This window comes from Saccostrea cucullata, unplaced genomic scaffold (genome assembly GCF_032062105.1).
Source record: "Saccostrea cucullata isolate Sc308-1 unplaced genomic scaffold, CSIRO_AGI_Scuc_v1 ctg551, whole genome shotgun sequence".
NCBI lineage: Eukaryota > Metazoa > Mollusca > Bivalvia > Ostreida > Ostreidae > Saccostrea > Saccostrea cuccullata.
This window is the reverse complement of record NW_026920663.1, coordinates 79,820-102,244: the sequence shown is the minus strand read 5'-3', so window position 1 is coordinate 102,244 and position 22,425 is coordinate 79,820. Positions and strand designations below refer to the sequence as shown.

At 34.5% G+C, this 22,425-nt stretch overlaps 3 protein-coding genes across 7 annotated transcripts; 2 read left to right on the top strand and 1 right to left on the bottom strand.

Annotated features, from left to right (window-relative positions):
* The first annotated feature begins 2,833 nt into the window (after positions 1-2,833).
* Positions 2,834-7,674, top strand: LOC134254775 (coadhesin-like). Its single transcript, XM_062737301.1, has 10 exons — positions 2,834-2,933; positions 3,895-4,086; positions 4,322-4,513; positions 4,687-4,878; positions 4,967-5,158; positions 5,438-5,629; positions 5,967-6,158; positions 6,369-6,533; positions 6,900-7,106; positions 7,355-7,674. The coding sequence occupies exons 1-10, from the start codon at positions 2,834-2,836 to the stop codon at positions 7,525-7,527; spliced, it is 1,797 nt and encodes a 598-aa protein (XP_062593285.1). The 3' UTR covers positions 7,528-7,674.
* Positions 7,675-9,936: 2,262 nt separating this feature from the next.
* LOC134254838 (thioredoxin-like protein 4B) lies at positions 9,937-16,041 on the bottom strand. Its single transcript, XM_062737383.1, has 3 exons — positions 15,887-16,041; positions 10,980-11,131; positions 9,937-10,714 (listed from the first exon to the last, which is right to left on the bottom strand). Exons 1-3 carry the CDS (start codon positions 16,016-16,018, stop codon positions 10,549-10,551), a joined length of 450 nt encoding a protein of 149 aa, XP_062593367.1. The 5' UTR covers positions 16,019-16,041; the 3' UTR covers positions 9,937-10,548.
* Positions 16,042-16,063: 22 nt separating this feature from the next.
* Positions 16,064-21,631, top strand: LOC134254809 (tRNA methyltransferase 10 homolog C-like). 5 transcript variants are annotated; one of them, XM_062737354.1, is made up of 6 exons: positions 16,064-16,224; positions 16,563-16,642; positions 17,468-17,723; positions 19,847-19,920; positions 20,473-21,105; positions 21,434-21,631. In XM_062737354.1, exons 2-6 carry the CDS (start codon positions 16,617-16,619, stop codon positions 21,591-21,593), a joined length of 1,149 nt encoding a protein of 382 aa, XP_062593338.1. In that variant the 5' UTR covers positions 16,064-16,224; positions 16,563-16,616; the 3' UTR covers positions 21,594-21,631. The 5 variants fall into 5 exon arrangements, with proteins under 5 accessions (XP_062593338.1, XP_062593347.1, XP_062593323.1 ...); XM_062737363.1 differs by having other exon boundaries at positions 16,539-16,642; positions 17,468-17,684; XM_062737339.1 differs by having other exon boundaries at positions 16,539-16,642.
* The last annotated feature ends 794 nt before the right edge of the window (positions 21,632-22,425 follow it).

The window sequence follows — 22,425 nt, the reverse complement described above, 5'->3', positions numbered from 1 at the left end:
TCAATTTATTTATACATTGAAAACTATCTATTCCAACGTCTCTTGCAATGAAATTATATTCCAACGTCAATTTAAAGTCCAGTTTTACTTTTATAATATATACATGTTCTTTACATTATGGAATCCGACAACCTGTCTTTTCCATCAAGATTGAAATCTCTTTCCCTTTTCCTTTTCCTAACAACTAAGCTTTATGATAAACGTGATGACTTTAACTTTTCTCACCTGCATACGGAGTATATAAATCTCAGTTGATTCGATACGCAAGAGCAAGCTCTACATATGAACAATTTCTAAAACGAGGTAAATTATTGACAAGCAAGTTGGTGAAACAAGAATATCAACAGTCTCGTTTAAAGTCATCATTTCTTAAGTTCTATGGTCGGTACAATGACCTTGTCAAAATACAATTTATTATTGAGTCAAATGCTGACAGACGTTTTTCATACTAATCGTTAGTCCATTATTTACAATGTATACACTGAATTGACGACGGATTTTTTACGGTATTTCCCGATCATGACAAGGAGCACACGGCGGGTGTGATCAATCAGCAGGGGATGCTCACTCCTCCATGGCACGTGATCCCATCTCTGATATTTCGGAGGTCCATGTTTGCTCTTCTCCTGTTTTGTATTGTTTTTTGGACTTCGATATTGAATACTGTTCGTTATCTCCATATCCTTCTTTCCCTGTGCATTTCGGATTAAACAGGTTTCCATTTATCTTATTTGCAAAAGATTCTCTTGAGATCCAAAATGCAACAATGAAAAGGATTTTACATGGAATTCGGAAAGGGGATAAGAGATTTTAAAAAGAAATAATTGGAACAAATATTCCCTTTTTTGATGTATACAATTATCATACTCAGAATTTGTATACTATAACAGTGCCTGCGACCCAAAAACCGGAATTGATACCAAGCAATGTTCACAAAGAGAGAGCTACACCATTTCCTGTGGGTTTATGAACTGGTCCAGATGTAACAGATACAGGTGAAACATGTTTTTATTGTGAAAGAAAAATAAATTTTGATTTAACAATTGTGAATATGACAATGCACTTATAATAGTCCTTGTACGAGGGCTGTTCAATAAATAATGTCCTCGGTGCTCAGAAAGAAGCAAAAGACGCGTTTCAATGATTTAGTCTTCATGATTTTACTTATTAATCTCTATTAAACCAAACACATGTCAGTAACATTTTTTATCCAATTTCTGATTGTTTTTAGAACTCATTTTTGGGTATGACCCTTAGTATACTGGAAAATGGCAGATCCAATGATTTCCTGGACTTGTTTTTTCCTTCTGAAAGGTGTTTTTTAAGTTTGGAAATTGAAACAAGTCAAAAGGTCAAAGATCTGGCCAATATTGTTAAAGTGAAAAAACACTAACTTTATGTTTATCCCGAAACCCCCTTTACTCTTCAGGGCATGCGGGTTTGGACGCTGTCATGAAGGAATTCAATGTAGTGGATTCCTGATTCTGGGTCCTTCCTCTAATAAACCGTTTGATCATTATGCAAAAAAATTGCTTTCTAGACTCCTCCAGATATTAAACTGTCTCCCCGAATACGAATTGGAACAACAATGCCACTAATATTTCAGAAAATTGCATATAAACCAGTCTTTGTGCTTTTGCATACCTTTGCTCTTGTTAGACCTTCGCCGTTTTTATCTAGTACTTCTTATGGTAGATTTTGTTTTGATGGTTTTAAGTAATATATTCATGTTCCAATATCTGTTTGAAAATAAAACAAACGTGGTTAACTACAATTACTGATATTTTAAAATAATTGTTAAGACTTTCGTATACGCTGTCGTTTTCACTCATTTTTCAAAATATAGAGTGACCTTTGAGTACCAAGCTTTTTTACTGTCGAGCGTTTCTTAAAAACAGTGTAAAATACTCCCGATATGATGTCTACCAAATTTGCTATTTATCTTAAAGTCAATCATACATCATCAAATAGTATTTGTTGAAATTTGGCAAACAGTGCATAAGTTGTTATAATTTTTGTTGGCAAAGAGGGTACCCATTTTGATGCCCATTATATAATTTTTTATTATTGAAATTCACTTGCTAATTTGTCTATAAAACAGGCATTGGTTGCTGTAAATGTCACATGTTTCAGTGAATATTTCTTTGGGATTTTAACAAGTTTTACAGAAGCTTTAATAAAGCTTTATTTTCAGTCTAGTTTACTGGTTCTTTATCATTGATTTATAATGCAGTGTCTCGAAAAGCCCTTGTTTCCCAGCTTCTCACGATGAAACTATGTGATGAAAAGTGGTCACATAAACTGTTATGAATTCAGTAAAGATTCAATAATGAGAGAAAGTCAGGTTTAATGTCATATTATATCTGTATTGTATGTCATAAAGTTTAGGACATTATTTATTGAACAGCCCTCGTATATGTACGTTCATAACGATAATGCGCTAAGAGTGTGTACATGTATTCAACACTGTATACAGGGAAATGTTAGCCCCCGTTTTAATTTCGCCCCCTTTCTTCCTATCCTCATTTGGGCGAATTTAAAAATTGGCGAATTCAAAGAATATAGTATAATTTCTAAACAACCTAATGGCTGGGCGAATTTAAAACTATTCAAAATTGTTTGAAAATGTGAAAAAGGTCAGAATAACACGGGACAAAAATAACCCTGTACATGTATACAGTATTTATATGTTTATGCTGTTATATCTTAAGTTTCTACTTTTTCCTCTAATAGGACCAGCTACAGAACGTGCTCTTCCGCCTGTCTAGGTACGTACTTAAATACAATTACAATATATCATCATGTACATTTTGAATTTGTGGGAAAGAAGTAAATGGCAAAAAGTTCAATGATCTTTCGATCATTATCCAGTGGAAGAGCGCAACAGTTTCCAAAGCACTCTGCATGCAAGTCTCATGTAAATTGTGTTTATGGTACATAAGTATGACACGCCAAATTCACAAAAATGAGCTAAACATAGTTTCACAGTTGATAAACTAAGTTTATCGACTGTATACTATAGTTTACAAACCGTGAACTATAGATTATAATTCGTTAACTATAGTTTTCATCTGTAAAACTATGGTTGTTAACTATAGTTTACGAATGCAAATCTAAGTTTCTCTGTCTGTAATAAAACGTTAACAATAGATTCTGTTGATAAACATAGATTCACGTCTGTAAACTACAGTTTACAATCGTAAACCATAGTTAAGAGTTGTTAATCATAGTTTCAAAAATCGTGAAACTATATTTATCAGATCGTTAACTATAGTTAACGGTTTGTAAACTATAGTTTACAAATCGTGAAACTGTATTTATCAGATAATCTATGTTTTGCAATCGCAAATGATTGTTTTCGGTGTTAAGTATAGTTTACGGTTGTGAAACATAGATTATCGCGTTAACTATGGTTTACAGATGTAAAATATAGTTTAACGTTGTTAACTATAGTTTACAGTCCGTAAACTATAGTTTACAACCGATAAACCTAGTTTATTGATTGTGAAACTATGATTTGCTCATTTTTGTGAATTTGGCGTGCCATAGTAAAGTATAGATTAACGTTGTTAACGATAGTTTACAGTCCGTAAACTATAGTTTGCAACCGATAAACCTGGTTTATTGACCGTGAAACTATGTTTAGCTCTTTTTTTTTTAATTTGGCGTGCCATACATAAGGCCATAATTTAAATAGAATACTATATACTAAAATCCATATTATATGTCACATCAAAAACAATGCCAGTTGTTCAATTAAATTACATACCTGCAAGTCCTTTTAAAAATAAATTCATACACTAGTATACCATCAGAATATGTATTCTGTACTAAGGAGTCATTCTTAATTTCTAAATGAACCAATACCTTGATGGCATTCTAACTGTATAATAGTCAACGGAGGATGGTCTAACTGGGGGAGCTACGGGGGTTGGTCCACCTGTAGTAAAACCTGTGGGTCAGGTACTCAGCTGCGGTCAAGAACTCGCACCTGTAACAACCCCCTCCCCCGCAACGGTGGCTCCTACTGCTCCGGGTCCAGTGTTAGCACGGACAGAAGGTCGTGTAACACACAAGGATGCCCAGGTGAGAAGATTAAATTAAGAAATCAATCTTAATAATTTGTATTGCTACAATGCTGTTCAAAATGGCGAAACATTATCTTTCAATAAAATATTTTTACAAGAAATGGTATGCTTCATATACATACCCGTGGTAATTATGCACCAGCAACAAATTGCTTTAATCTTTTCTGATGCGTTTCGCAAAAGACGTTTATTACGATTGTTATGTTTTTGTATCACTTTAAATTATTTTTCAGTAAATGGTGGATGGTCTAGCTATGGTTCCTTTACGGCTTGGACGCCATGCTCCGCCTCTTGTGGAGGAGGCAAGCGATCGAGGTCCCAAACTCGCACGTGCACAAACCCATCGCCTGCCAATGGGGGCAAATCGTGCTCCGGAAGTGGCACTAAGACTGAGACACAGAGCTGTAACACCCAACACTGTCCAAGTAATATTACAATGCAAACACATTGAAGAAGTACTTTTCAACCTTTCAAATCGATCTTTTCATTTTTCTCCTCAAGACCTTTTTTATCTTTTAACAGAAATTCATTCTTTGCTAAGAATCTCGCCTTATTAATTTACTGCATTTCATGATTGAGGACTAAATTTCAAATTCAGTTCATGGAGGTTGGTCAACTTATGGCGCTTTCGGTAAATGGAGCGAATGCACCGTGTCCTGTGGCGGTGGCAAAATGCAGCGATCGCAGACACGCACGTGCACCAACCCAGCGCCCCAATATGGCGGAAACTCGTGTTCTGGAAGCAACACTAACACAGAGACAAAGGATTGCAATACTCACAACTGCCCAAGTATGTATAAAATTTTAATCTTCTTATTTCTGACAGAGGAAACCTCTTTTTGCTGAAAATTGGGCCAGTTTACCACTTTCCGTTTTAGTTGACGGTGGTTGGTCCGGTTATGGGACATTCACTGACTGGAATGAATGTTCAGTTTCTTGTGGCGGAGGACAACAAAAAAGATCGCAAACGCGCACGTGCACAAACCCGGCTCCTCAGTATGGCGGGAAAAGTTGTGGTGCAGATAACACCAATATTGAACAACGGGATTGCAACACTCAACCCTGTCCAAGTATTAAACATAATGATTTAATTCTTTATTTTATCTCAAAGAGAATCGACTGAAAGTTGAACTGTTCAGATAGGTGTTGAAAAAAATTAATATTTAAATAATAATACTAGTCATTTAATTGTAAGAAACTGATCAATCAAATGTTAAATAATGTTCCTTCATAAAATTTAATATTTCTTTATCGGACAAATGTACCGGTATTAGGAGTAGAGAGCCTTAAATTCCCATAAAAAATATGAAACTGATTATTTAAAAGAATCGTCATTTTGTTTCATTAAGTTGATGGTGGGTGGTCCGCCTATGGAGACTTCAGTGCCTGGGGCACGTGCACTGTGTCCTGCGGTGGAGGTATGCAGGAGAGATCACAGACACGCACGTGCACCAATCCAGCCCCGCAATACGGCGGGCAAGCTTGTGACGGAGAAAGCATAAATACAGAGGAACAGGAATGCAATACCCATCACTGTCCAAGTATGTCTCGTTTGATTTTTACACATTTACAAATTATTTGAGAAAATGTAGGAGACTTTAGGCTTTACAATGGCAAAATCAACCCTTTAATAGCATAAAAGTGTCAACTTAATTACTGCATCAATACTAATATGCAAAAATATGGATATAAAACCTACGATGACGCTTTGTTCAAATTAAGTTTCTAAGTCTGACATATTCAAAAGCTTATTAAGTATGGTGTTTAAACATGTATATATGCAAATATTTATTTTTAAAATCTAAATGTAATGATACTTCTAGCACAATTTGCTTTTAAAAATAACCTTGAATTATCTCCCGTTTTTGTATCGTGAAGTTGATGGAGGCTGGACGGAATTTGGGGCGTGGGACGAGTGGGGAGCTTGCTCTGTCACGTGTGACGGGGGATCTCAGTCACGTGACAGGAGGCGCACCTGTACTCAACCAGAACCACAATATGGCGGGAAACCTTGTGACGGAAGTCAAACCGAAACAGACACGCGCGAATGCAACACATTCAAATGTCCTCGTAAGTGGTTTGCTAGGTTACGGTGTAAAAACATTTTAGCCCATACCTAAAGCTGTCCTTCTGTTCTGACAATTAAGAAGATGTCTTCTATTTCCCTCTGCAAATTACCACGGTATAATTCCATAGCTAATAAGCAATACAAATAAAATTTTGTTTTTAAAAAAATCAGTGAAAATTCAATTCAGATTATTTTTTTTTATACCTTATCAGAGACAATCTGTAACGAGGCTGTGACGGGATACAGGGCCCATCCTACCGATCCTAATCGCTATCTACACTGTGTGGACAGTCGTCTTCACATTGTCAACTGTTCTGACCCCCGGCTACAGTGGAATGACCACAGTCAGACGTGCACTTTCGCCAGCAGTGTAGAAAGTAAGACTAAATTTTCAAAAAGAAGAGAGAATGAAAATAAAGGTTACATGGCTTCATTTTGATCTTTATCCACAAAAAAATATGTGGAAAGATTTGTTGTACAGTTAGGCTCCGGTATATTTGGATTGCACTGTAACACAAAAGAAGAAAAGAAGTTCTGATTTGTTGCGCAGCAGATGATTTGTTGCGCAGCAAGATTACGGGATAATTCAACTACATCTGTATCGAGAAATAATATCTACAGTAATGTTTACGGTGGTACAAAATACTACATAGAATTTGATCTACTGTACTTAGAGCAACTACGACACGTACTTTTCACTGTAAATTAAGATTCTATTACAATCATTATTTGTCTATATACAGGTTGTAATGAAGGGGAGTACTTCCCTCACTCAACAGACTGCACCAAGTTCATCCAGTGTACAAACAGAGTTGGAATTGTCCAGTCCTGTCCCTTCGGAACTCGCTGGGATAACGACAAGAAACCTGCTCCTGCCTGCGTAAACGAGGCTGAGGTTGCGTGCGCATCAGATATGGAGGAAGAGGAAGATGAACCTTCCAATGACACAGGTAACATCAATCTCCCATGCAGAGTTGTCGTTCGTTCCTCTCAGTGAATGTATGAGCCGATGGTAGAGAGTGGTAACATTTTTCAAATTCAACTGAATACGTATATAGGCTGTCTTCGTCCATCTTTGAAACAAATTGTCCAATTCGCTTTTTCTTATCTGATTAGATAAAAGTAATTTAAACAAGTCAAACATTTGGTTGGGACAAAAATGGTCTTGTTATTACATATCTTTTTATATATTTTCTAGATATTTTTACATGTCCAAGCAACTTTGGTTACTTTCCGCACCCCACAGACTGCACTAAATACTACCAGTGTTCGTGGTCCACACCTACAGAACTGACGTGTCCTAACAACATGGGATGGGACGCCGCAATCACCAACTGTAACTGGAAGGCAGCTCTCACTAACTGCGATTAATATGACTGAGCAACTTTGACACTTTGTCTATTTTTCCGGTTGTAAACTTTAATATTTAGTTGTCTATGATCTGATGACATCTTTATTAATCTGTTAATTAATCGGATTTAATTATTTGTGTTAATTACCCGTGCGTTTTTTTCTGTTACATGCTTTAATAACTGACACTCCAAATAATTGTTAATTTTGATGTCAATATTATAATGTTTTTTTTTTATTTTGTTTTGTTCTATTAAACTTTCAATTTTCATTGGAAATTTTGAATAACATATAATATAAATTGATGTTCTGCGTTTACCATATTCAAATTGATTTTTTTGAAAGCGAACAAAGTACCAACTTCTTAACAGCTAATAGGTACTGGCTATAATTCAAGTGGGCAACAGTATTACAAGTACATGTGTACTTCATCATTTGGTCAGAAGCTATTGTAGATTGGAAATTCGGCTACACATGAAAAATAATTGATAAAATGAAATATAGCTTGAAATGTATACATACAACTAGAAGGGTCGTCTTTGGTGCAAGAAAATAATTCCATGCAGTCTAGCTAGCTTTGGGATGTAAGACTAGTGCTATTTCCCAAATCGCGAGAACAATAATGTGCAAGTGGTCCAGTATTTCTAGCTTTGTGATGCAAGTGCGCGCATGCAATTTCACAATAACTGAAAATCTCTAGAGAGTGGTCTGAGACCATTTTTAAGTTTTGAAAGGTGGATGTAAGATTTTTGCTCTGAAAAGTTTTATTTGCTAAAGTCTATAACCTTTGTGTATAAAAACTGTTGAATGCATATTGTAACTGAAAAATTTTCAAAATTTAATACCTGAAAGCATCTGCAATGGCAAAACTCGATGAAACCCCATATGTTAGAAAATTTTGTTTTAAAAAAATACATGTAACTTTTTATTGAAAAGGGATAAGGCTTTCATATTTGACATACGTGTATTATCTGTGACGAAAAGCATGCTGATTTTTTTTCCATCCTTTGAATAGGAAATTTGCCTTAACTTTTTTTATTTTTAAATTCATAATTTTGCAAAAAATTAATTACTGGTATATGATATTGTTTTAAATCATACAGGATATATGTTTAAAATCAATGGCCAAAAGAAAAAAAAAATTAATATATGTACAAATTACAGTGAATATACTTGAATACATAAAACACCGAAAGCGCGGAAGGGATGGTAATTTTTTTGATTTGTTTTATTTTTTCATACAAAGGATTCACTTTTTAATTCTCGCCAAATTAGCTGTCGATTTTCACATGTATCAATTCCTCATACATTTAGGAATTTACAGTATTCTGTACACATTATGGGGTCAGTCCTGGTGAGTTGATTTTGCTTTCACGCATTTCTGCTCTGAATTTTCTGGATATGGTTTAAATATTTTTCATAAATAAAACAAAAAAAATTAATTTCGTACATAGTCCCAAGGATAAATTTTACTTAGTGAAAAGTCGAAAATCATAAAAAAGGGGTAAAGGGCACGATAGGTATAGCAAGGGGAAAATATGGTAAAAAAAGTTCAAACAATACAAATCTGTGAACATAAGGAACATCAAGGATAAATTTTACTTAGTGAAAATGCAACCCTGGGGTCAGTTGCTTAGGAGGAGTAAGCATCCCCAACTGATCGGTAACATCCGTCATTCGTCCTATGTATGAAGCAAGTAGACGGAATTCCGAAGTTAATTTAAGTTGAGAACAAAAACGAATGTCTAACAATTTGAATGAAAGAAGTCAGAAAAAAGGGCGAGTGTGAAACGTTACATTTGCATTCAATGTCATTAATACATGTATTATACCGCCCATTAATAATTAATACATGTACTATATTGAATTTATAAAATGCCGACTTTAAACGAGGTTGAAATCCCAGTGACATCAACTTATTTGTAAGTAGCCTGCCTCGGTTTGAAAATTTTTGTGCACTCCGTCTCAGAGCATGCTCTTGAGTACATAGCAAACAAACTGGGAGACATAAAGACCATATATTCATTGGGATAAATTGAGTCAATAAATAAATGGAAATAACTACTTTTAATTGCTGAAGTGTCAAATACGAGTTGTACATATCTGAATGTTGAGAGGAAGGTCACAGCAAGTGTTTTCTTCTTCTCATGAATGAATAAATGTTTCAAAGGAATATAATTTCAGGTCCACTAATAAAGGAGCACAATAAGTGCCCCTTGGGATTCTAACAGTTTGTTAGAAGACCTAGTCTCCAAAAACTATGTATATTATCTCTTTTAAAGAGCATCTCCAGCATGTTAAGTTTAAATATCAATTTTAGAGTACTTTTGTTAAGTCAATCAAATATGTCCCAAAATTCATAGTTTTGATAATCTCTAGATAAAAAAGGTTTCTAAACATGCTTTATTATATTGTCAATGCAGTGAAATGCTCTGGCAACATGTAAATCATGAAATATATTAAAATTTTAAAATGAACATTTCAGAAAATATAAAGTTCATGTAGTTTGAAAACTTAAAGTGACATAGAAACGAATTATAAAGGTAACATAAATTATTCTTATGTATATGAGTGACAGTAAAATTCAATCCATGAGAAATTCTATCTTGCTCTATCATGCATGCACTTAAAATTGAGTCACATTATTTTTTTTATCAAACAAGAATGAACTGAAAGTCAAAATTGCCCTGAATGAAGAGCATGAGGAATAATCACAAAAACTGTTGGTAGAAGAAACATTCATGAACTTCATTGCAAATTAATTTTCAAGTTTTACATGTAGATACTTTACGCCAGGACAAACAGCCAGTTAATGTATATCAAAGTTTGACACCATGCACTGCACATGTAAGTACGAGTAAGTTATGGTGAATCCCTGAACACACAGTCTTCTAACCATTGATTGAATATAGTAATCCCGTCAGTGTGATTGCACTGAGGGTGCATCACTTTGGTCATGCTTATTGCATATTTGACAGTACCCATAGAGTGTACATCTTGGCTTATGTACATGTACATATTAACTAAACAGATTTAAGACTGTCAAATGTCCTTGTAAATCAGTTCATATTTCGGTACATTGGCTGGGTCTAGAGGGCTTGTTACAATGACCTTGCCCTTCATTGCTCCTCTGTAAATAACTTCTACCACGTCTATTAAGTCCTGCTTGTTCCGAAAACTGCCTATAAATTTCGTGTGGTCTGGGGTGCTAAAATAAACATAAGACAAGAAATGAATGTAAGATACATGGAACAATGCATCAAATTGAACTTCAGAGTGAACTACTAAAAAATGTAATCATTTGATTCTCCATCTTTGAAATATTTAAAAATGCATATATAAGTTTTATTGATAACCATTAAAACAGTTACCAAGCAGCAAAGCTAAACAATATTATTTTCTCGTAGAAAATGAAATGAAACAACTTATGAAATTTCCGGAAAAAAATGACGAGAATGTGAAATGTACCTTACCCCCAATCAACCTTGATGTGTTGAGCATTGAAGAAGAATATGGTAGATGGGATCAGGGTAATATCAAAGTATTTGGTGTAAACTGGAACTTTATCAACATCAACAATGTAAATCTTGGCCATATTCGCCAACTCTTGAGAACATTTGGCAAGCTGGATAAAAAAAGTGGTAACATTCAATGACAAAAAGTGGAATAGGTTATACATGTATATTGAATCCGGAGAGGGCCATGCTGTTCACTATCCCACCATCATGCATCGACTTAAACGTTGATAATGCGATCACGATGAAGTGATGGTGCGATGACGTTGAAGCTATGGTGTAATAGCGCGATGAAGATGATACTATGGTGCGATAGCACAATGGGGCAAGAGTGAATATCACTTCGTGGTCATCGCACCATCATCATTGCACTATCTTGTCATCGCTATCGCGTCATCACGCTATCGCTTCAGCTTACCATCGCATCATCGTCATCGCATTGTCGTGCCATTGCATCATCGTCATCACGCTATCACACCATCGCCTCATCGTTATCACACCATCACTTCATCGTCATGGCACTATCGACCCAAACCTTGATAGTGCGATGATGCATTAGTGAACTTCTCGGCCCTATCCGGATTCCATAGTTATATATGTTTCTTAAAATTGTGCACAGTCAAATAAAGACTTAAGTAAAGTTAAAACAAGTAATTAACAAGAGGCCCATGGGCCACATGTCATTAATAGCTTTGACCATTCTGTTCTTTAAATTTCCCCCTTGTAATACATAGATGACCCCACCCTACTCACACACTGATCATAATTTGGACAATTTGTGTTACCCCTGTTATGCTTCCACATAAGTTTCTTTTATGGCCCTGTGATATATGAGAAGATTTTCAAAGATTTTTCCTATATATATCTATGTAATACTTTGATTTCCCATTGTGGCCCCGATACCAAAATATTTATATAATACTGATTTGATTACACTACCTGTGGAAAAATTCATATATGTTTCAGCTTTTCTGGCACAGTGGTTTTTAAATAATTTAAAGATATTTCCTTTATATTACTTTGTAAAACTTTGATTCTCCATTGTTCCTGTGCAGGATTAAACAATTTAAAATCTACACTACCCCAATGATAAAAAATTTTCTGGCCAAGTGGTTCTTAGAGGATTTTCAAAGATTGTCCAATATATTTCTATGTAAAACTTTGATTATCCATTGTGGCCCCGTTAACCCACCCTCTCTCCCCCCCCCCCCCCCCCCGGGTCATGATTTGATCAATTTAGAATTTCCTGCCCCAGGATGCTTCCACATTAGTTTCATCCCAGTGGTTCTGAAACAAAAATTCAAAGATTTCTCCTAAATATTTCTATGTAAATTTTTGATTACCCATTGTGGCCCACCCTACCCTTGGGGGTCATAATTAGAACAATTTAGAATCTACACTACCCCAGGATGCTTCCACATTAGTTTCAGCTTTTCTGGCCCAGTGGTTCTGAGAATAAAATTTTCAAAGATTTCTCCTAAATATTTCTATGTAAATTTTTGATTACCCATTGTGGCCCACCCTACCCTTGGGGGTCATAATTAGAACAATTTAGAATCTACACTACCCCAGGATGCTTCTACATAAGTTTCAGCTTTTCTAGACCAGTGGTTCTTGAAGAAGAAGATTTTCAAAGATTTTTCTATATATATTTATGTAAAACTTTAATTCCCCATTACCCCCGGGGGTCATGAATTTAAAAATTTAGAATTACACTACCCAAGGAAGCTTCCACATAAGTTTCAGCTTTTCTGGCCAAGTGGTTATTAAGAAGAAGATTTTCAAAGAATTTCTAAATATTTCTATGTAAAACTTTGATTCCCCATTGTGGCCTACCATTCCCCCGGAAATTTGAACAATTAAAGGTACATTACCTAAAATGCTTCCACACAAGTTTCAGCTTTTCTGGCCCAGTGGTTATTAAGAAGAAGATTGTAAAAGTTTTTTAATATATATTTTTATGTAAAAATTTGATTCCCCATTGTGGCCCCGCCCTATCCCCGGGGGTCATGATTTTAACAATTTAGAATCTACACTACCTGAGGATGAAAAAGTTTCAGCTTTTCTGGCCCAGTGGTTCTTGAGAAGAAGATTTTTAAATATTTTTCCTATATAATTCTTTGTAAATCTTTGATCATCAGTTGTGGCCCTGCCCTATCCCTGGGGATCATGATTTTAAAATTTATAATCTACAGTACCTCAAAATGCTTTCAAAAGTTTCAGCTTTTCTGGCCCAGTGGTTCTTGAAAAAGATTTTTTAATTATTTTTGTCTTTTCTTGATTATCTCCCCTTGTGAAGGGATTTGGCCCTTTATTTTAAGAATTTAAATTCCCCTTTACCCAAGGATGCTTTGTACCAAGTTTGGTCAAAATTGGCCCAGTGGTTCTTGAGAAGAAGTCGAAAATGTGAAAAGTTTACAGACGGACAGACGGACGGACGGACGACGGACACAATGTGATCAGAAAAGCTCACTTGAGCCTTCGGCTCAGGTGAGCTTACAAGAGGCCCAGGGGCCACAGCGCTCACCTGAGCACATTGGCTAGGAAAAAGCACATATCAGATCAGAACTGAAAGTTTATTGGGGGGGGGAGGGGGGGTAAAAAAATTCATGATTTGAACAAACTAGAATCTACACTACCTGAAGCTGATTCCATATTAATATCACTAATCATAGCTTTGAAGTACTTGAAAAAATGATTTTAAAAGGTTTCCCTATAAATCCCTATGTAAAACTTGTTCATGTGTTGGCCCCACCAAGGTTTGATTTGACAAACTTGAATCTACACTACCTGAGGATGATTCCACATGAGTTTCATCTTTCCTGGCCCAGTGGTTCTTGAGAAGAAGATTTTTAAAGATTTTTCCTATATATTCCTATGTAAAACTTGGGTCAGCATAATTGCACCCTAGGCCCGGGGGTCATGATTTGAACAAACTTGAATCTACACTATTTGGGATGATTCCACTTGGAGTTTACATCTTTCCTGGCCCAGTGGTTCTTGAGAAGAAGATTTTTAAAGATTTTTCCTATATATTCCTATATAAAACTCAGTTCATTTTGGCCCCACCCTAGGCCCGGGGGTCATGATTTGAACAAACTTGAATCTACACTACCTGAGGATGCTTCCACATGAGTTTCATCTTTCCTGGACCAGTGGTTCTTGACAAAAAGATATTTTAAAATTCTCCCTATATATTCCTATGTAAAACTTTTGTGTTTTGGCCCCACCCTAGGCCCGGGGGTCATGATAAACAAACTTGAATCTACACTACCTGAGGAACTGATTCCACATGAGTTTCATCTTTCCTGGCCCAGTGGTTCTGACTCATTTTTTTAAAAATGCCATTAATTTTTCTTATTAATTCATAATTATCTCCCCTTGAAACCCCTTCATTAAAACAGTCCCCTTTACCCAAGGATGCTTTGTGGCAAGTTTGGTTGAAATTGGCCCATTTTTCATATAAAATGAAATATTTTTGAAATTTCAGAAAAATTTTTCCGGACATAATGTGATCAATCACTTGAGCCTTCGGCTCAGGTGAGCCTTTATGGAAACGTGCTGAAAAAACTTTTTGATATTTCATTCATTGAATGGTCAATAATGAATTTTACATGTTACTGCCATTTGTTTTAACTTAATTATACAGTAATAAGACATCAAAGTTATGAGTAAACTGGCTGATGGAGGCTGCCATGTTGAGAGATAAAGTTATCGCGCTTGTTAAATATTTCCCACAATCCTCACTTTTATGACGTATTGCAGGCAATTCCGCTCTAAGTGTAAACACTGTCATGTCATAATCAAGTTGAGAAAATGTGCCAATTAAGTGTGTTCAGTTTAATTTTGGATCTGAATATATTATAGTAAATATAATTTCACATTCCTATGCTTCTAGTGTTTCAAAATTCTGGAAAATAAAAGAAGGAATTAATAAAAAGCCATAAACTGGTTGGATTTAACCTTAATTAAAAACTTAGCTGCAAAGGTTGTATTATTTTACAAGATTTTAATTAAAACTTTTTAAAGTTCTAATGTGTCAAAAAAGGATGTTAATTAATTGCTATAAATTAACAAATGCTTAAATTAGCTTATTTCTGAAAGAAGAAATTTTATTTTTCTGCAGTCATAAACACATTGACTCTTAGCCATCTGGCATTTAATCTGCGATGACGTCAGCAGCGGCCATGATAAGGTTTTCCCCATGCTGCTCCAATTAGTGAATATCAATTTAACTGCTGTTATCGCACCATGTTCATTGCAGCTTTTCTTTTTATATGAGAGGTACAGTTTTATATATAAAAATTTTAATTCTGACCAAACGTTCCCTTTAAAATTTAAGAACCATCAAAAAAAAGGTTTATTCAAAACATGCAAAATGCAAAACTATCACACCATTTGAACAGGTCCTCAGTCCAAAGACTATCGCACCATCGCTATTAATATCTGTGTAGCACTATCCTACCCAAAGTTACTGTAGCTATTTTTACCTACTTTATGCTTTACTTGCATTTTGTGAACTGCTCACCGCCCTATAGGAGTACCATAGAAACAGTTACACTATGATGAATCTTAAAATTTTGGCCAAAAAAATGATTACTTTCTAAGTCTTCAATTTTATATTAATTACTTTGCAAAATTGTTAATTTACGAAGTAATCATTTTCTGGTCAAATTTTTGTCATATCCATCATCAGTGTAACTGTATAAAAATGCAATCAGTATAAACAAAAAGGGTTATTTGGCCACAAAATGCAAACAGAAGTAGGTAAAAATAGCTACTTTGGGTAGGTTTAAATATCTACGTAGGTAGAAATAGTGGACCTGTTGAAGTTGGACAACGGTGGTGGCATTAAAAAATCTTACCAAGTGATCTAGTTGTAAACATGTTGAGTCTTGGTCTCTACCAAACCTCAATAATAAAACAACGTCTGTGGTCTTTGAAATAGCTCTGTCTACGTCTTCTTTCGTCTCCAATGACTCGAGCAGGTAACTCATGATAAAATGAAAGTAGAAATTTTTCATGAATCTTGAGCCCGACTCTTTCTATTAACTTAGGCCATGTGGATGAAATTTAATTTATTATGTTTGTGACTTTGTGTTATATGTTGATAAGATGTTTCGTGTAGCAGAAACTTTATAAATATCATATATACAATTCTACATGATTGAGAAACCATTGGTGAAGTTATAATCAGTGACTAGTGAGTATGGAATTATAAATATACGTTATCCCGAATTGTCTCGATAAAACACACGTGTTCAGATGTGCGATGGTCTTTTGACTGTGTCTTGATGGAAAAATTCTTTACATGCGGATGTTTTTGATATGCCAAAGTCACTTTGTTATAGATGTTATCTTTTCTCCTGTACATAGTTGGGCATTTGTTTTCTTTGACAAATATTCTTTGTGCACCAATGCCCCTTGTATTTTGCAGTATGTAAACAAATATATAACTCTTGATCGTTTTTTGTAGATTATTTTTTGAACATTATACAGATTTTAATTATTTTTCAGAATATTTTCTGTTGTCTTTCATAGTTTCATGGGGAAGCTCAGACGGTGATATGTCACTTTCCTGAACTCCAGAAAAGAATGTGGTCGATAAAGTTATTAGGGAGGTAAATATAAATTATACATGTATTTAATGTATGTACAGGTATACATCTTAAGAATATTTTGCTGAAAGAATTAAGTATATAGAATAAGTTTAATTGACAAGGATAGGTATTGCACTGACTTAAAAAAGTTTTACACATGCATGTTTATTACTACAACTTTGAGGTAAAAAATTTGCAAGGTTCACTTTTGCTTTGTTTGGCCCTGTGAATTTCTGACCTTCGTAGTTTTAGTTAATAATGCATTAAATATCACTTAGATCTTTGATGACTGCGTATCTATCAAAAATGCAGACGTCATTTTCTGGGTTCGAGTCAATGCATTATGATGTCACGAAATGCATCAATTTCCTCATGTTCTGAAAAAGTCTACAAAACGAAATTTTTAAATGTTATTTTGTCTTGTTTTACTGGTAAATGACAGAACTGTTTCTGAGGATTAATGGACATGTTTTATTTTTTATAGATCAGAGAGTGTGCTCACATATCAATCATACCTGTTTACCTAAAAATTGAACAATGCAATTTCATACAGCCAGTTCTCCTAGACCTGGACTTTTAAAGATTTTTTTTAATAGGATATGAAAGCACCAAGTCCTACTGTAAAATACAACTAACTATATACAACTTCTTTCAAGTATATAACTTACTGTTATATAGAGAGTGGAATTTTTACAACCCCAAACCCATTCAGTTGCTGTGATTGAATTATGGTGAATAATATGTCAAGTTCAAGTATATTAATTGTCTTGATAATTGACTTACATATTTTATAGGAATCTTAATCTGTCTCTGATGTTGTAATTTTTTTTTCTTGGGGTCTTTCAGGAAACTGACTGGAACTAACTGCTACAGAATGAAAAATCATTGGTCTCGATTGTTTTCCTCCCCAAGTCTGTCAGTAAATGGGAAGACTGTGTTTTATCCCACAGACAAGATCAGGAATTTGGAGGATTTTGAGAAATTTGCTAGTCCTGAGGAGAAGGAGCTGTTACAGAAAGTTCAGTCTGAGTACCAGGCCCTCCGGGCAATGGGCAGATTAGAGGTTAGTTATCAGGTCCTCCGGGCAATGGGCAGAATAGAGGTTAGTTACCAGGCTCTCAAGGCAATGGGCAGAATAGAGGTTAGTTATTGGTAATGGGGCACAGTAGAGATTGTCCACACCCTCTGGGCAATGTTTTAAATTATCAGGCCCTCAATGCAATGGGCAGAATAGAGATTATTTACCAGGCCCTCAGGGTAATGGGCATAGTTGCCAACTCACCCGATTTCGTCGGGTCACACCCGATTTTTCAACCTGTAACCCAATTATTTTTTATGACCCGGCGGGTCATGCTTATCACCCAATTTTTGCCGAACAACACGAAAATCTCCTGCTTTCCGGATTTGGTTCGTAAATTCTACGTTTAATTTCCAATTAAACCCAAGTTACCTGCAAAATCATTGATATATTTGCAGGTGTAAACAATTAACTGGGTGTTGTTTTGACAAATTGTTTGAAGTCAATTAAAATGGCTTCCTAGAACTGACCGTTATCAGGGCCAACAGGAACAAATTGAACCAAACACGTCTCTGATTTAACCCAGAAAAAGAGAAACAATATTTATGTACATATCAAGGAATCTTGGAGAAAAAACTTTCATCTAATTTTAAAGTGATTGTAACAGTGTAGGCCTAACTTCACATTTAAAACATATTGCAGTAGTTAATTAATTAAGAGAGAAAACTTCAAAACTGAAAATTTCCCTGAATAAAAGTACATTGGTCCATTTTTGGCCCTGTATATTTTTTGAAAAATGCAACTGCATTTTAGTAAGAATTTCACACTGTAATATATCAAATAAAATTGACGGAATTTTGTCTTTCAATTATTTTTCATCAGGGTACAAATCTGGAAAATTCTCTAAAAATGACAAAAAAATTAAGCTGTTTTTTAATATTTTGCATAGCCCCCAACCTGTGATCTAAAATATTTATATATATAATGAAAGAACAATTTCATCCTAGTCCATGAACATTTTATTTGTAATAAAAAGTTGAAGATGCTCAATTTCAATTTAAAAAATGAACATTGATAAAATTTCCAAACTTTGACTCTCAGACTAAATTTTTTATATGAACTGAAAGCACTGGGCTACATGTTGATGTTACATGGAACGTTGGACTTGGTCAGTTAATTGGTATATTGATCACCATTTTAATGGTTTGTGAACCTACCTCTTTAACAGAAACTGAAAAGGTTTTTTTTTTTTTTTTTTTTTTTTTTAAATGCACACTTAATTACTTCATATAAATATGGTTTATATTTTTAACATGTAAATTAAATCAAATTATGTATGGATTTTTTTCTCATAGTAAATTAAATCCTTTTTCAATAAAAAAAATTCCCAATACACAAATACTTTCAATGTATATATATATGTATAAAATTTAATCATGGTAAATATTTTGTCGTTAATGACCAGATTTTTTACTTTCCAAATCTGGTCATGACCAGATTTTTACATGCTGGAGGTTGGCAAGTATGGTAATGGGCAGAATAGAGGTTAGTTATTGGGAATGGGACACAATCAGTTGTCATTCAGTTTTAAATTTGCCCATTAATTGCAATGAGGGTGAAAGGGGCAAAAATAAAACAGCGGCTAAATTTTCCCTGAATACAGTAATTCAACACTTATATTTATTTGCTTGCATTTAAGTAAGAATACACTGTAATAAGCAACATATCGGTGTCTTTCAATATTTTTCATCAGGGTAAATGGAAGGATTTTTGTTGCCTGTCAATATTTTTGAAGCACTTGAATAATTGATTAAATGAAGAAAACATGCATTTTTTTAAATTTCTTTAATTTAACAATAATTATTATTACACTTTGGCAAGTGATTGATAATTTATTAATTAAAATTACATCTGCCTATCCCTGAAATTCACTAGCCCTGGGCTTCAGGCAATGGGATTTGTCATCCCCTGTGTTGAAAGTTAAAATCTGACATATTTTAAAGTGGGCAAATTTAAATGCTACATGAATATAAATTAAATGCCATGGATATATGTCAAAGTGATTTGGAACTCCTAATTCACACTTATTCTTAAAGTATTTTACCCTCATTATCTCAAATCCTTGGGTACTTGAAGATTTTTCTTGGTCCCATCACTACAAGATAATAAGATTTAACTGTAATTCTGTAATATTTAAATATTTACAGATAGAGCTTTCAGATCTACAGTGGTTGTTGCTGATGAATTTGGATACGGCTAAGGCCAGGCGGAAAAAGTTTAGGTAAAGTTTAAAATAAATACACTGTAGTTACATGTAGTAAGTTATGAAAAAATATTCAGTGAGTTTAAAGTAAATGATTATATTTAACTGATTCCTATTGTGGAATAAAAGAATTATACCTCAATGTTTTTGAATATGGTTTGTTTTATAATATTAAAAAATTGATTCTCTATATATTGTGGAATAAAAGTATATTTATACGCACAAAAAAGTGCTGAATGTTTTTAAAACTGTAATTTCATGGTGTGTTCCTAACATATTCTTTCGTTTTACATATAATTGTTGTTAATAGTCTTCACCCTGATTTTTTGTATTGTGCAATAAATATACAGAAGGTGGCACTGCTTTTGTCTATCAATATATTTTTTCGGAAAGCTACAGATCTGCAGCTAAAAAATACCATGTTAGGTTCTTAACAAAAAAGTTTAGGTGAAGTAGCAGCCTTCATACAAATACATACCTTAAAATAGTATTTGATCATACACAGAAAACCATTATTCTTTATATTATAAATATTTACAGGTAGATCTAATTCTGGGCTATAAATTGTAGGATTTTTCAAATGAGGCAAAGGGAGAGAATACTGGATAAGGCAAGGGAAAGTGAATCTGAAGAGAAAGAAGAAGAGTTAATGCCTGCAGACATCACACTTTTCTATAAGCACATCTACACCGCCACAGAGAGATTGCTAATCAAGAATCGTGTTGCTCAGGCAATGATGCTAGAAGACCCCATTCTGATAGACTTAGGACTTACGGACAAATTAGTTTACAAGGAAATATTAGCAGTGGCTGGGCAAATTCAATCATTAGTGGCGGCCATCAATGCCTCTGTTTACGAACCATCCCCGACACTGAATGTTATTCTGTGCAATGTTAAACCTTCTGTTGAGGAAAACGAAGTCATAAAGATTCTCAGAATGAGACATTTGGGTAGAAATGCTCGGCTGGAAGATCTTCCATTTTCCCTAGTGACTGAGAAAAGTTACCTAGAGTTGTTTCCGAGGGAAGATTTAGTGTACTTAACGGAAGATGCCAGGAAGTACTATTATCCCGGGGATGATGGGATACCAATCATAGGGGCCATGGAGGACCAGAAACGGTCTGATAGCGCCAAATTGTCATTCAAAAGGGCATTTAAAGATGATATTATTACCTGTAAACTTCCCTTTAAATATGACAAAACGTAAGTTATATGTGCAATTTATGTATAGCTTCTTTTTGTTAAGTAGTACTGTAGACTAGATTTGCTTAAATTTTAATTAGAAATGAAAGAAAAATATTTTTGGACACCAAAGTACTGGTATTAACATAAAACTCTCATTTTTAACTGTCAAAGGGTTAAATATTACACGTACATCCAACCTAAGTATTTTGAAAATGCTCTAAACTTAAATGCCATGTATATACTTGTAAAGGACTTTTTAAAAAAGGTCCAATGTTAATCCAAATAAAATTCAACCCAAAAGACAGTTGTATTAAATTTGTAAAAATTCTTTATTTTTGTTACACAGGAGAAGTAGACCACTGAGGTTAGCATTAAACCAGATTGTGGAATATGTAGCAAAACTAAACTTTACCCATGATCCTGTGCAAGCCGGTGATGTTTTACCATCCAAAAAAAGAATTCAAAATGACAATATAAACGAGGTAGAAGATAATGAGAATGGCTGAATTTTCATCTTTTTTACAATAAATGTTTAATACTGGTACATGACTTTTGTTATACGTGTGAAGATCATCACATACCCTTAGGGCTTTAAAGTCCAGGCAAGAATATTGCATTTTTTCAGCCAATGACCTTGAACATGCCAAATCAAAAGGGTCTTTATTACACCATCATTGATAAGCATTCTCTGTACTTTTTAGTGGAGATTAATGTGAATCGCCCCTGCAAAGAAATAGCGTGAACAAGATGTTATTTTTTTCTGCCAATGACCTTGATCCTGCTGAATGACCTTCATTGTAAGGTCAAATCATAAGATAATTTCCTGACATAATCAAACTCTGTATATTTGAGCTTCCTGTGATTTTCCTACGAAGTTCAGTAGCTGAGAGAAGAATTGAAACTTTTTTTATGCCAATGACCTTGAACTTGCTTAAACAACCTTGTGGCAGGTCTCATCACACCTTTGATTGAAAAGCAATCTCTGTACACAGTATGAGCTTCAAGTGAATCTCCATTACAAAGTTATAGAGCCTCAAGATCATAAATTGAGAGCAGTCAAGTCAAAATTTTGATTTTGAATATTTTGAGTTCTGATTTATATGAAAGAAAAATTGCAGATTTGTGTAATAGAAAAATTCATAAATTTGGTAAAAATTTTGTTTCAATATCAAAGTAATCTTTTTTTTAATGATATTGATTTGAAATTTTGACTTGAGTCTGCAGTTCCCAGTTTATGGTCTTTGAGTCTGGACAAGATTACAATACACAGACAGACAGTTTCATCCGCCTCCCAACCCCTAAACTTTGCAAGGGGTATAACAATTTTAATTCTGCGGT